A 12,284-nucleotide genomic window follows, 5' to 3' on the forward strand; every position below is an offset into this window, starting at 1 on the left:
CACTCCCCCTGCTTTTGTTCCCTCTTTCGCTGTCAAATAAATAAATCAAATCTTATTTAAAAAAAAAAAAAAAGGAAGCATGGGGGCCCTGAACTGCAGGTGCCACAATCTGGGGGAAAGAAGAAAGAAGATCCAGCACAGAAAAGAAAAATCAATGAATTCAGGGAACAAATAAAAAGGAAAAAAGGCCTTAAGAAAAAAGTCCATGGACCAACAAGATGACAAAAGATGGGAAACCCAATCAGATGACAGATGAGGAGATGCTCTCTTTACTAGAAAAATGAAATTAAAGCAAGAAATAGGCCTATCGCCCACCACACGGGCCAAGAGAAAGCTGATGAACAGCCGTGCTGGCAGGTGAGATGCACTCTCCCACGGGAGCGGAGGTTACACAGCTCGTCTCCAGAGCAGGATGGCTTCCATGGTCACATTAACTACACTTCTGTCCAGGGGTTAAGGAATCTCACTCCCGAGTGTTCACCTCGGAGAAATTCTGACACCTCTCCCTAAGGGGCGCTTACAAGATAATGTATCACAGTGTTAGTCAGAAACTGGAAGGCAATGTATAGCCCACCACTGGGGCAGATAACGCCTCTCAAAGATATACACGTGGGCCAGGTAATAGTCACTCACTCTGACGCCTCTGATATAGGAGCTGAGCCTCTCAGCTCAGAGGATCCTGGAAATGATCTCTGGGTTGGGACTGTGATACCCTGGTAATGAGAAAGAATCTCGGATCTGAATGGGGTCCGGGGCTTTACAGACTATTGGCTCATCAGAAAATTCAACATCTTTCACTGGGAACAAAGTGATATCCAGGGGTGTCCTAAATGAATGAACAATCCGGGACAAGTCAAAGGCACACGGATTACATACTTCAGATGCCCTACTGCGTCGCACAACAAGGAAGGAAATCCCAACGAGGTCCATCCAAGATTCCCAGGTCAGGTGTGCTCACCCACGGAGAGGAGGTGGCTGTAGATCTCTAGCATCACGTCCCGGTACAGGCATCTCTGGGCAGGGTCCAGCTGCTGCCACTCCTCCCTGCTGAAGTCCATGGCCACGTCCTCAAATGACACCAATCCCTGTAAAAACACACCCCGATGTCAATTACTCACTACCGGTGAACACAGAAGCTACCTGGAGACTTCTTTTTAATGACTTTTCACCACGATCTATACGGCTTTCCACTAACTCACCCGTTTCATGTTGTATTGGGGGGGTTTTAAAGGTCTCTAGAGGTTACGGGAACCTCTGAAGCCCAGAGAGTCGGAAGCATTGGTGACAACGCGGAGTTTCAACTGGCATCTGAGGTCGGGGGAGAGGGGCTGTCTTGTCGGACTGTGCCCTTAACGCTGCCGTCTACTACGTACTTTGATACTGGGCTGGTCTTTGTTCTAGTTTTCTGGCACAGAGCTCCTTAAAACCCTTAAAATTTCCTAAGTGAGGAGAGTGATAAAGGGTGTCTTCTCTTCTGTTAATAGGTCAGCATGGGTATGGGGGGGGGGCTGGTTGCCAGGGGAACCCACCAAGTGATGAGAGGACTGAACTTTCAGCCCCACCGCTGAAGTCCAGGAAGGGGAGACGACCTGGAACCCACCACCAGTCGCCAACGATTTCATCACTGAAATCTGGGTTGCATGTTCTGCAGCCTCCAAAAGCACTCAGAAGGGCAGGGTTTGGACAGCTCCCAGGTTGCTGAATAGGATCACTTTCATTCGCCACCCTGCCTGGCCTCCCAACTGTACAGGGACAGAATCTCTCCCTGTGTATCTCTTCATCTGGAGGTTGACTTTTTTCTTTAAGATTTTATTTACTTATTTGAGAAAGAGCACAAGCAGGGAGAGGTGGTGAAGCAGGCTCCCTGCCAAGCAGGGAGCCCAACATAGGGCTTGACACCAGGACCCTGGGATTATGACCCGAGCCGAAGGCAGCTACTGAGCCACCCAGGCCCCCTTGGCTGTTGATTCTTATCCTTTAATCTCCTTTGCAGTGAACCAGTAATCTAGTGAGTACATGGGTTTCCTGAGTTCTGTGAGCTACTCTTGAAAATTAATTAAACCCAAGGAGGAGGTTACGGGAACCTCTGAAGCCCAGAGAGTCGGAAGCATTGGTGACAACGCGGAGTTTCAACTGGCATCTGAGGTCGGGGGAGAGGGGCTGTCTTGTCGGACTGTGCCCTTAACGTGAGGGATGTGGCCGCATCTATGGGCAGACAGTGCCAGAACTGAATTTGAGAACAAGACCCAAACAATTAGCAATAGCTAATGCACAAGATGGGTTCCCTCATGTCATGGGAGAGAAACTAATTTCAACCAAGCCAGATGATGGTGAGGACGAACCTGGTCAGCACAGCCCAAGGGGATACACCTGCGCAAAATTCAGAGAAACCCCCAAGATACGTGCTCGTGCTCCTCATTGGCCACCACATCCCAGAGTCACTGCCAGAAACCCGGGAGCTGCACCCTGCTTGTCATGCTGTGCCTGAGGTTGAAGTCTGGGACCTCAGCCTGACACCCTCGCTAGCGATACATAACTTGTGGGTTTTGCCTATTTAACCCTAAACCTTCCCCCTTCTGTACCCAAAGACTGTGGTTTCCCAGTTTGCCAACTGGATGGCAATGAAGCTTTCCCTTGCCTGGGATCAAATCTTCATACTGCAGATTGCTGACACGTTGTAGGACACCCAGCTGGTGTCACAGGGAAGTGCTCAGTGTGGGAAAAAATTCCCCATGCTGTTGGGTCCCCTAATGATGGGTCCATGGTCAAAGTGTAAGGGCCTGCTTAGCCAGAGTGAGCCATTTTGTTGTTTATGCAGTAAACTTAGACTGACAGACCCCCACCCCACCCCGTGGAGGAACTTACTTAGAAACAAGTATGGGAAACCAGTAAAATATGACTGATCAGCCCCTGATAACAGAGCCATTATACCAGGACGTGTCAGGTCAGGGGGAGGTAACAGAGCCCAGAATGCAAGGATGAGTCAAGCCAGGTGGAGACGTCCAATCAGGAAAGCACCTCCCTAACCACCCAAGAATGTGGGCCCTGCCTTTTGGGCACCAATTCTGACCAGAGTGATAGGCTAGTTCGAATAGCTACTATAGGGTGAATTGTAATTCAGTTGGTCACCTGTGTGTGGCCAGGCTCAACCACATGGCCTCTGCTCTATAAAAAAGTTAGTCTGTGAGGCTGGGAGAGGTTGCCTCTTCGTAAGAGACTGGCCGGTCAGTTTGATTCTCAATGCTTGGCATGAAATAAAGCTTTGCTTGACCTTCACTTTGGATCAGTCTCGCTCCTTTGACCATGGACCCAACAAAAGGAGCAAGACTGATACAAAGCGAAGGTCAAGCAAAGCTTTATTTCGTGCCAAGCATCAAGAATCAGACCGACCGTCAAACAGACGGGTTGGGGCCGCCCCTTACAGAGAGGACGACCCCTCCCTACTTTCCAGACTGACTAACCACAGACAAAGGCCATGTGGTTGGGCCTGGCCACACACAGGTGGCTAACTGAATTATAATTCACCCCACAGTAGCTATGGAAACTAGCCCATCACCTTGGTAGCTAGGAGACAGTAAGGCCCCCACTGATTGAATATCTCCATCTGACCTGACCCACGCTTGTATTTGGGCTGTTGCCTGGAACCGGTTTCCCGGACTTGCTTTTAAATAAGTTCCCCTGGAGGGGGGACAGGGTCAATTTAAGTTTTACTGCATAAACAACCAAATGGCTGTTCAACGGAGGTGGGGCCGCTCTGGCTAAATAGGCCCTTACATTGGGTTTGGTGACTGGAAGTATCAGAAACGCGGTTTTCTGTGTGTGTAAAGGAGACGTGCAGAAGTGGTTTTCCTTTACGACAGGGAACACCGATCTGACCAATAGCTGATCCCCATCCTGGAAGGGTGGGCTTGAAAAGCACGCTAGTTCCGAGGGGCTGGGAGGGTATGAAAGAGCGCTCACTCAAAACTCCAGCTGAGGTAGCTTTTTTTGGTTCTGGACCAAAAGCCAATACATGTGTGGAAGGAGGTATGCCCCCTCCCCCTCGCCAAGCAGGTCTCCAACAGCAATGCGGCCTTCAATTCAACTCAACTGACCCCATCCACCTGGAGGTGGCGACAGCTTTTACAGGCGAGGGCTTAGCCCTTTAGGACTGCCCCACCGCTACGGGGGCCAGTCACAAGACCAGGCTGTGTCACCTGTACCTCTGACTTGCTTAAATTAGAGGTTCCCACGACCCCCTTCTTGGGCTCAATTAATATGCTAGAGCAGCTCAAAGAATTAAGGAAACTCATTTACTCACTGGGATCAGCAGTTTATTAGAAAAAGATAGTAAAAGATACGTATCAAGAGCCAGATGAAGGGGTGCATGGGGCAAGGTACATAGGCGTTCCCATGCCCCCTCCGGGTGAACCACTTCCAGGACACCTCCATGTGCTCACCAACCTGGCAGCTTCCCAAACCCACTGGATGTTTATGGAGGCTTTACCACACAGTCGCAACTGAGGAAATCCTGAGCCTTTGGTAACTGATTCACTCCAGACCCTCTCCTCTCCCCAGCGGTGAAGAGGTGGGACTCCAGTCCCAACCCTCTAACCATTGGGTCGGGAACCACCACCCTTAGGGGATTTCCAAAATCCAGCTCATTTACATAAACCCAGTTGTGGTGGAAATGGCCTTGTTATGAATAACAAGACACGCACTTCACACCTCCCAGGCTCTAAAGCTTCCTCCCCAGACCCCCTGCTGCCAGGAACTGAGAACAAAAGCTAAAACGGGGACAAAAGATGCCCCTCTTACTAATTATAGCTCAGGAAATTCCAAAGATCTGGGGAGCTGTGAGCCAGGAGCCCTGGATGCTGAAAACCAAATACAGAGGTTTCTCATAAACCTCAGTGTCACATAGCTGTGTAAGAGTGTAATTAAAGGATTGGGAGGTAAACAGCCCCATATTTCATTAATAGGGTAAAAATTCACTGCCACTGAGGAGAGAGACAATCTTTTTTTTTTTAAAGATTTTTTTATTTATTTGACCGAGAGAGATCACAAGTAGGCAGAGAGGCAGGCAGAGAGAGAGAGAGGAGGAAGCAGGCTCCCTGCCGATCCCGGGACTCGAGATCATGACCTGAGCCGAAGGCAGCAGCTTAACCCACTGAGCCACCCAGGTGCCCCGAGAAAGACAATCTTGACAGCTGTTAGCTGTTTTGGTTTTTTTTTTTTTTTTTTTTGAGCTGGAACACATGCTCTTACGGAGGACAGTGAACTAGGTTACACCTTCCTGCTCTATCAAGCTCGAGTCAGGCCCATTTTGATTCTCTGCCACAGGGCACGGTTTGCAAAGGCAGCTGTTTTTATTTACAAGCTGACCAAAAAATATGAATTAGCAAAAGGGTTATCTATTGAAATGGCAAAATGAGGGGTACCTGGGTAGCTCAGTGGGTTAAAGCCTCTGCCTTCAGCTTGGGTCAGGATCCCAGGGTCCTGGGATCGAGCCCCGCATTGGGCTCTCTGCTAAGCAGGGAGCCTGCTTCCCCCTTTCTCTTTGCCTACTTGTGATCTCTGTCTGTCAAATAAATAAATAAAATCTAAAAAAGAAAAAGAAAAAGAAACGGCAAAATGGCAAGCAGGCAAGATTATTTTCATTGTATCAAAGGGAATGTGCTACTATGAAGTAACCCATACCCTTTTTAAAAAAATTTTATTGGGGCGCCTGGGTGGCTCAGTGGGTTTGATGAGGGAGCAGGAGGCTGGCTGAGAACGGAGCAGGGGCTGGCACCTTGCACCCCCTCTCCACCCACTCCCCTTGGTAATATGTGTGACATTTCACAGGCACCCCTGACTGCCCTAAAAGAAGAGCAAATGGTTATCTTGCAGAGATCACAGTCCTGCAAGGCAGGAGTCTCTCTTGGTTTACAAATGTCCTTGAGATTTACAACAAAGAAGTTGCCTTATCAATAGCCCAATTTCCAAAGATACATAACTCAGTTCCTCAAGCCCTAACGTCACCCTCCCCTCCATAAAAAAACCGAAGGAGATGGAGGTAGAAGGAAAAGTAAATAAAGTTAAATTTCTTTTAAGACCTAAATCTCACTAACAAGGACGCTTGATAGCAGGAATGTAACATTCCACCAGGAGACTCCCAATTGTCTTTATGTTAGTGCCTCATCAGAGGGAAAGTGGCCTTGGCTTGATAGTAACCAGGCCTTCCATATCCTGACAGTCTTCTTTATCCCAATAGCCCTTCTGAACAACCCTTTGTCCTCACCTACCCAACTCCTGTGTATATAACCAGCCACTCCTCACAACTCGGGGCAGCAGCTCTTCCTGCCCACGGGTCCTGTCCCCGTGCTTTAATAAACCACCATTTTGCACCAAAGATGTCTTAAGAATTCTTTCTTTAGTCGTCAGCTCCGAACCTCACCCCACCGAACCTGACTTAGGTTCTGGGACTTCATCAGGTTAAAGCCTCTGCCTTCAGCTCAGGTCACGATCTCAGGGTCCTGGGATGGAGCCCCACATTGGTCTCTCTGCTCAGCAGGGAGCCTGCTTTCTCCCTCTCTCTCTGCCTCCCTCTCTGCCTACTTGTGAACTCTGTCAAATAAATAAAACTTAAAAAAATTTTTTTTAAATTATTTATTTATTTGACAGAGAGAGAGATCAAGATCACAAGTAGGCAGAGAGGCAAGCAGAGAAAAAGGGGAAGCAGGCTCCCCACTGAGCAGGGAGCCCGATGTTGGGCTGGATCCCAGGACTCTGAGATCATGACCTGAGCCGAAGGCAGAGGCTTAACCCACTGAGCCACCCAGGTGCCCTGAAGTAACCTGTATCCTAACAGCCACTTGAAATGCTTTCAATCACACTCTTAATACTTCAACCCACAGCAATGCAACACAAGAGGCATTTTCCTACAATGTAATTTTCTGTCACTCTTTACAGGCTTAACTGTATCTCCCCACCCCCCAAAATTCTCATGTTGAAGTCCGAAGCCCTAGTACCTCAAAATGTGCCAGTATTTGGGGATGCTGTCTTTGAAGAGGTAACTAAGTTAAAATGAGGTCAGAAGGCTGGGCCCTAATCCAGTATGACCAGGGATACTTACAGGAAAAGGAAAGTAAGACACAGACCCCCACAGAAGGACCTTCTGTGGTCTCTCCTTGGCTTGTACATGGACTTCTGACTGTGTCCTCACACAGTCTTCCTTCTGTGGGGGTCTGTGTCTTACTTTCCTCTTTCCCCAATATCAAATATTTTATCTGTGGGCAATTTGGAAACACCCCTCTCCGGCATTTGTATTCATCTTTTAAAATAGGAAAAACCATACATGTCCTTAAAAGTCCGTTTTTGCTCTAGTATCTTAGGATTCTATAAACATGAGGACAGATGGAAAAGAGCCAACCACCAACAAGCAGGTAAGAAATCAGACTGAGACCAGCTGAGAACAATGCAAAGACCCAGTGGTGGATGAAGGCGCTTCCCAGCAGGGCAGGAAGGAATCTGCATTTCTTTGCCAGTGGCTGGGGCTTCCCACCCGGATCAGGGGCTCCCTTTTCTTCTTCCTTTGCCCCAGAACCAGCCCTCTACAACATACGCTCTTCTACCGATCTGTACAGAAGGCCTGTGATGAGGGGACATAAGCCCCCATGGTCCCCTCTCAGGAGGAGGGGCACACAGTCTCAGCAACAGTCCAGAGCCCACTGCTTCCTGTGTCTGCCCTCAAATTGTGGAGAACCGTCCCTGGCGCCATTCCTGTTTACCTCACATGGCCCATTCTGCTCCTGTGGACCCAGGACCTGGGACCTTTGGGGCACATTCTCGTCAGCGGGCATGTCTCCCCTGGGCTTCACTTCTCGGGTTCTCTTGCCAACAACTCCACTTTTCCTGGGATCTCGAAGCTCGGTGGGCATCTGGAGGCTTCGATCAGAGCTGCTGCGGAGTGTCTGGCTGGGCTGTGAAGAGAGACCCGCAGGCTCAGTGATATGGTCCGACCCATGAGCTCCATAAATCCACCAGGAAGTTCTGGAAAGGCAATGCTCACATGGTTGCTCTTCTAACATTTGCTCCACACAAGTATTTTTGAGGGTCCTTAGGGAAGGATCACTGTTCTAGACCCTATGGAACCCAACTGGTTACGAATCAGGGTAAAATAGAGAGTTCTGGGGCGCCTGGATGGCTCAGTTAAGTGGCTGACTCTTGATTTCAGCTCAGGTCATGATCTAAGGGTCCTGGGATCGAACCCACATCAGGCTCCGCTTTCAGTGGGGAGTCTGCTTTGGGATTCTCCCTCCCTCCTCTGGCTCTCCCCGCACTCGTGTTCTCTAATAAACAAATCTTAGGGGCGCCTGGGTGGCTCAGTGGGTTAAGCCTCTGTTTTCAGCTCAGGTCATGATCTCAGGGTTCTGGGATCGAGTCCCACATCGGGTTCTCTGCTAAGCAGGGAGCATGCTTCCTCCTCTCTCTCTCTGCCTACTTGTGCTCTGTCAAATAAATAAAATCTTGGAAAAAACTAAACAAAACACAGAGTTTGGACTACATGAAGGTTTAACTGTAGCTCTGACACCTTCTGGGCTTGGGAATAGGCAAGTATTACTTTAAATGCAGTTTCCAAATCGAGAAAGCCAGTTTTTATCGCAGGCATCGGGACACTGACATGTGATGAGTCTCATTAAGCCTGCAGCACCTACCTGGCATGAACACCTGTTTAATTTCCATATAACCCTGCCCACTAAACATTATGATCGCTATTATGCCCATTTTGTGGATGAGGAAACTGAAGCTGTCAGGCTTTGCCTTGTGGTCAGTCTGCAGAGGGAAGAAAAGAGAATCAGTCCTTCCTCTGCCTTGTTCCAAACTACACACAGCTGACCCTATCCCACGTGATCCCCTACGTGGTCAACTTCCATACACACCATTCCCATTTCCTGTTGCCTTCAGAGAGGTGAGGATCCAAGGTGGTCCGGCTGATATGTCCGTGCAAGCTTCTGGACATTTCAGTGCCCATCCCAGACAGCCCAGACTTCTCTCTTTTTTTTCTTTCTTAAATATTTTATTTTTAAGTAATCTCTAAACCCAAGGTGGGGCTCGAACTTACAGCCCCCACATGGAATCACACACTCAACAGACTGACCAGCCAGGAGCGCCATAACAAAGCTGAAACTTAAATTTCCTGTCCTCAACCCCCTTCACCTGGAAAGCCTGCAGACAAGCACCAGTGATGGAAGTTTTAGAATGTAAGTGAGGTGGAGTCTGGAGACGACTACCAAGAAAGAATTCTTGAGACATCTTTGGTGCAAACTGGTCCATTTATTAAAGCATGGGGACAGGACCCAGGGGCAGAAAAAGCCGAGGTCCCAACGATGGGGTTGGGGGAGGTGAGGAAAAAGGGAGGTTTCAGTAGAACTTTCATATGCTAAAGAGGACCTACAAGATACTGGAGGCCTTGCCTTTGTCAGGTTAAGGTTGTTTTCCCCTTCTAACAAGGTATTTAACAAAAGATGGGAGATTCCTGGAAGGTCCCACCAGTCTCACCCAGGACTGAGGAGTGGGAGGAGATTGAAGGGATCAGCTTCTGCTTTGTCCTCAGCTTGTCTTCAGCTCCCTCCTCACCAGAACCCCAGAACCCTTACGTGTCTTGACTGTACGTAATGAACTGCCTCCCAACCGCACATCAAAGGCAGTCACTGACAGCACTGACCTCCAGATATCCCCAAGGAGTGGAACACAGGACTGCCACAAGGTCATAAATGCCTCCCTGTCACCCACATAACCAGGCTACGCTGGCTGCCAGTTAAGTGTTTCCCAGGGAGTGTGATTTCCACAGGACCCCAAGTAATCCCCAACATGGTGATGAAGTTCTTGAACCTAGGTGGGGTTCGGTGGGGTGAGGTTCGGAGCCGATGGCTAAAGAAAGAATTCTTAAGACGTCTCTGGTGCAAAAAGGTGGTTTATTAGAGCACGGGGACAGGGCCAGTGGGCAGGCAGAGATGCGGTTGCCCCGGGTTGTGAGGGTAGGCATGTTATATGCCCTGCTATTGGGGGAAGGTGAGGGGCAGGGAGGTGTCAGTGGAGTTTTCATATGCTAAAGAGGGCCTACAAGGTGCCAGGATGTTCCAGGCCTGCCGGAGGCCTTGCCCTTGCAGCTGGATCAATGTTGTCTTTAGACCAGCCATTAACATTAAGATAGTTGGGAGGCTTTTTGGTGGGGTCTCACAATCCTGCTATCAATCGTCTTTGTTAGTGAGATTTAGGACATTTGTAAGCCAAGGGAGACTCCTGTCTAGCAGGATTGTGAGCTCTGCAAGTTAACTATTTGCTTATTGTTCATGGCAGTCAGGGCTGCCTGAGGGATGCTACACTTATGGAGGGGAAAGGGTGAAGAGGGGGTGCAAGGCGCCAGCTTTTGCTTTGTCCTCAGCCAGCCTCCTGCTCCCTCATCAATGGGGTTGCAATTAACGCAGCCCAACAGGAAACCATCATCCATCTCTTCAACTGCTGACCACTACTGACCCTCACCATGTCCACAGGGCGCTAAGGAAGGGCCTCAGAAACCCCCATAACTGACCATTCAGACCGGCAGTCCTTTGGCTCCCATACCCTACCCTTAGCACCGCACTCTGATTTCTGCAGGTCCCCAAAACACTGCTCCACGATGTTACAACGGGACCCTCAAGGTCCTCCAATCCCTGAAGCTCCTGCTCCCAGTCAATCACCGCCTCCAGAGTCACTCCCCAGATGTCCCCAGTGCCACCTACTAAGGCCAGCTCCAGAATCATGTTCGCTGTCCTCAAGTGAGCAAGTTTCAAGGGCCAACAATGCAAAACGTGGTATTAAAACACACTTGGGGGGCGCCTGGGTGGCCAGTCGGTTGAGCGTCTGCCTCCCGCTTGGGTCCTATTGATGAGGGAGCAGGAGGCTGGCTGAGGACAAAGCAAAAGCTGGCGCCTTGCACCCCCTCTTCACCCGCTCCCCTCCATATGTGTAGCATTCCTCAGGCACCCCTGACTGCCATAAAACGATAAATAGTTAACTTGCAGGGATCGCAATCCTGCAGAGCAGGAATCTCCCTTGCCCTACAAGATGTCCTAGAGACCTAAACAGGGAGGTTACCTTATCAATAGCACAAATTTCCAGAGGCAAATAACTCTTGGTTCCTGAAGCCCTAATGTCCCCCTCCCACCATAAACTGGAAGAGACTGGGGTAGAAGGGAATGTAAATGATAGCAGGATCATAATGCCCCACCAAGAATCTCCCAATTATCTTGATGTTAATGCCTGACCTAAGGACGACATTGATCAGGCCATAAGGGCAAGGACAACCCCCGGCACCTTGTAGGCCCTCCCTAAAATGTGAGAACTCTGTTGAAACCTCCCATCCCTTCACCACCTCCCCCCAACCGTGGGGTATATAACATGCCCACCCTCACAACCGGGGGCAGCAGCTCTTCCTGCCCACGGGTCCTGTCCCCGTGCTTTAATAAACCACCATTTTGCACCAATGACGTCTTAAGAATTCTTTCTTTAGTCGTGGGCTCCGAACCTCCTCACCCCACCGAACCTGACTTAGGTTCTGGGACTTCATGACTATCTCAACTCAAGGTCCTGGGATGGAGCCCCGCACTGGGCTCCCTGTTCAGCCTCGAGTCTCTTTCTCCCTCTTCCCCCTGTCCCTGCTCTCTCTCTAAAATCTTTTTTTAAAAGATTTTACTTATTTCACAGCGAGAGAGGGAACACAAGTAGGAGCAGTGGGAGAGGGAGAAGCCCGCTTCCCGACAAGCAGGGAGCCCGATGTGGGACTCGATCCCAGGATGCTGGGATCATGACCTGAGCCAAAGGGCGCCCCTAAAAAAAATTCTTAAAAAAAACCCAAAAAAACAAAACACTTGGAGTTTAAATTCCCAGAATACTTCACACATATACAGGAAATACGCAAAGCCTGAAAATAACCGAGCCAATCACCCAACTGGGATTAGAAAACGCCCCTCATCCCACAGCCCCGCTTCACTGAGGCCCCGTCACTCACTCCGCAGACCCTCGTCATTCCTCCCCTCAGCCCCTCACACTCACCCTAAGCCGAGTTCCCCTCACGGACCCCAAAGGATCTCCACGGCTAATGTCCGGAAATACTTGGGCCTCCCACACGGGTGACAGGTCAGAACCAGTTAACTACCCAACCGAAATGGCCGCGCCGAGCCACTTCCGGTCTGGGTTAGATTTCCAGGCGCATTTATTAGCGCGACCGGGAATGAGCGGTGCGCATGCTCGGTAAAAACTGTGAAGCGATACACTGCCCA

The 12,284-nt window shown here is 49.7% G+C and overlaps 1 protein-coding gene across 3 annotated transcripts in view; it reads right to left on the reverse strand.

Annotated features, from left to right (window-relative positions):
- The window catches only part of ZNF175 (zinc finger protein 175), an 18,295-nt gene extending 6,091 nt beyond the window's left edge, over positions 1-12,204 (reverse strand). For 2 of the 3 annotated variants that reach the window (XM_059151042.1, XM_059151041.1), the window contains exons 1-3: positions 12,058-12,204; positions 7,752-7,943; positions 959-1,085 (exon numbers count right to left, since the gene is read on the reverse strand). In XM_059151042.1, coding sequence (XP_059007025.1) covers positions 959-1,085; positions 7,752-7,901 — 277 coding nt within the window. In that variant the 5' untranslated portion in view covers positions 7,902-7,943; positions 12,058-12,204. The remainder of the gene's footprint in view (positions 1-958; positions 1,086-7,751; positions 7,944-12,057) is intronic. The other variant, XM_059151043.1, reaches the window with a different exon arrangement.
- Between the last annotated feature and the right edge of the window lie 80 nt (positions 12,205-12,284).

Source organism: Mustela lutreola, chromosome 16, assembly GCF_030435805.1.
Source record: "Mustela lutreola isolate mMusLut2 chromosome 16, mMusLut2.pri, whole genome shotgun sequence".
NCBI lineage: Eukaryota > Metazoa > Chordata > Mammalia > Carnivora > Mustelidae > Mustela > Mustela lutreola.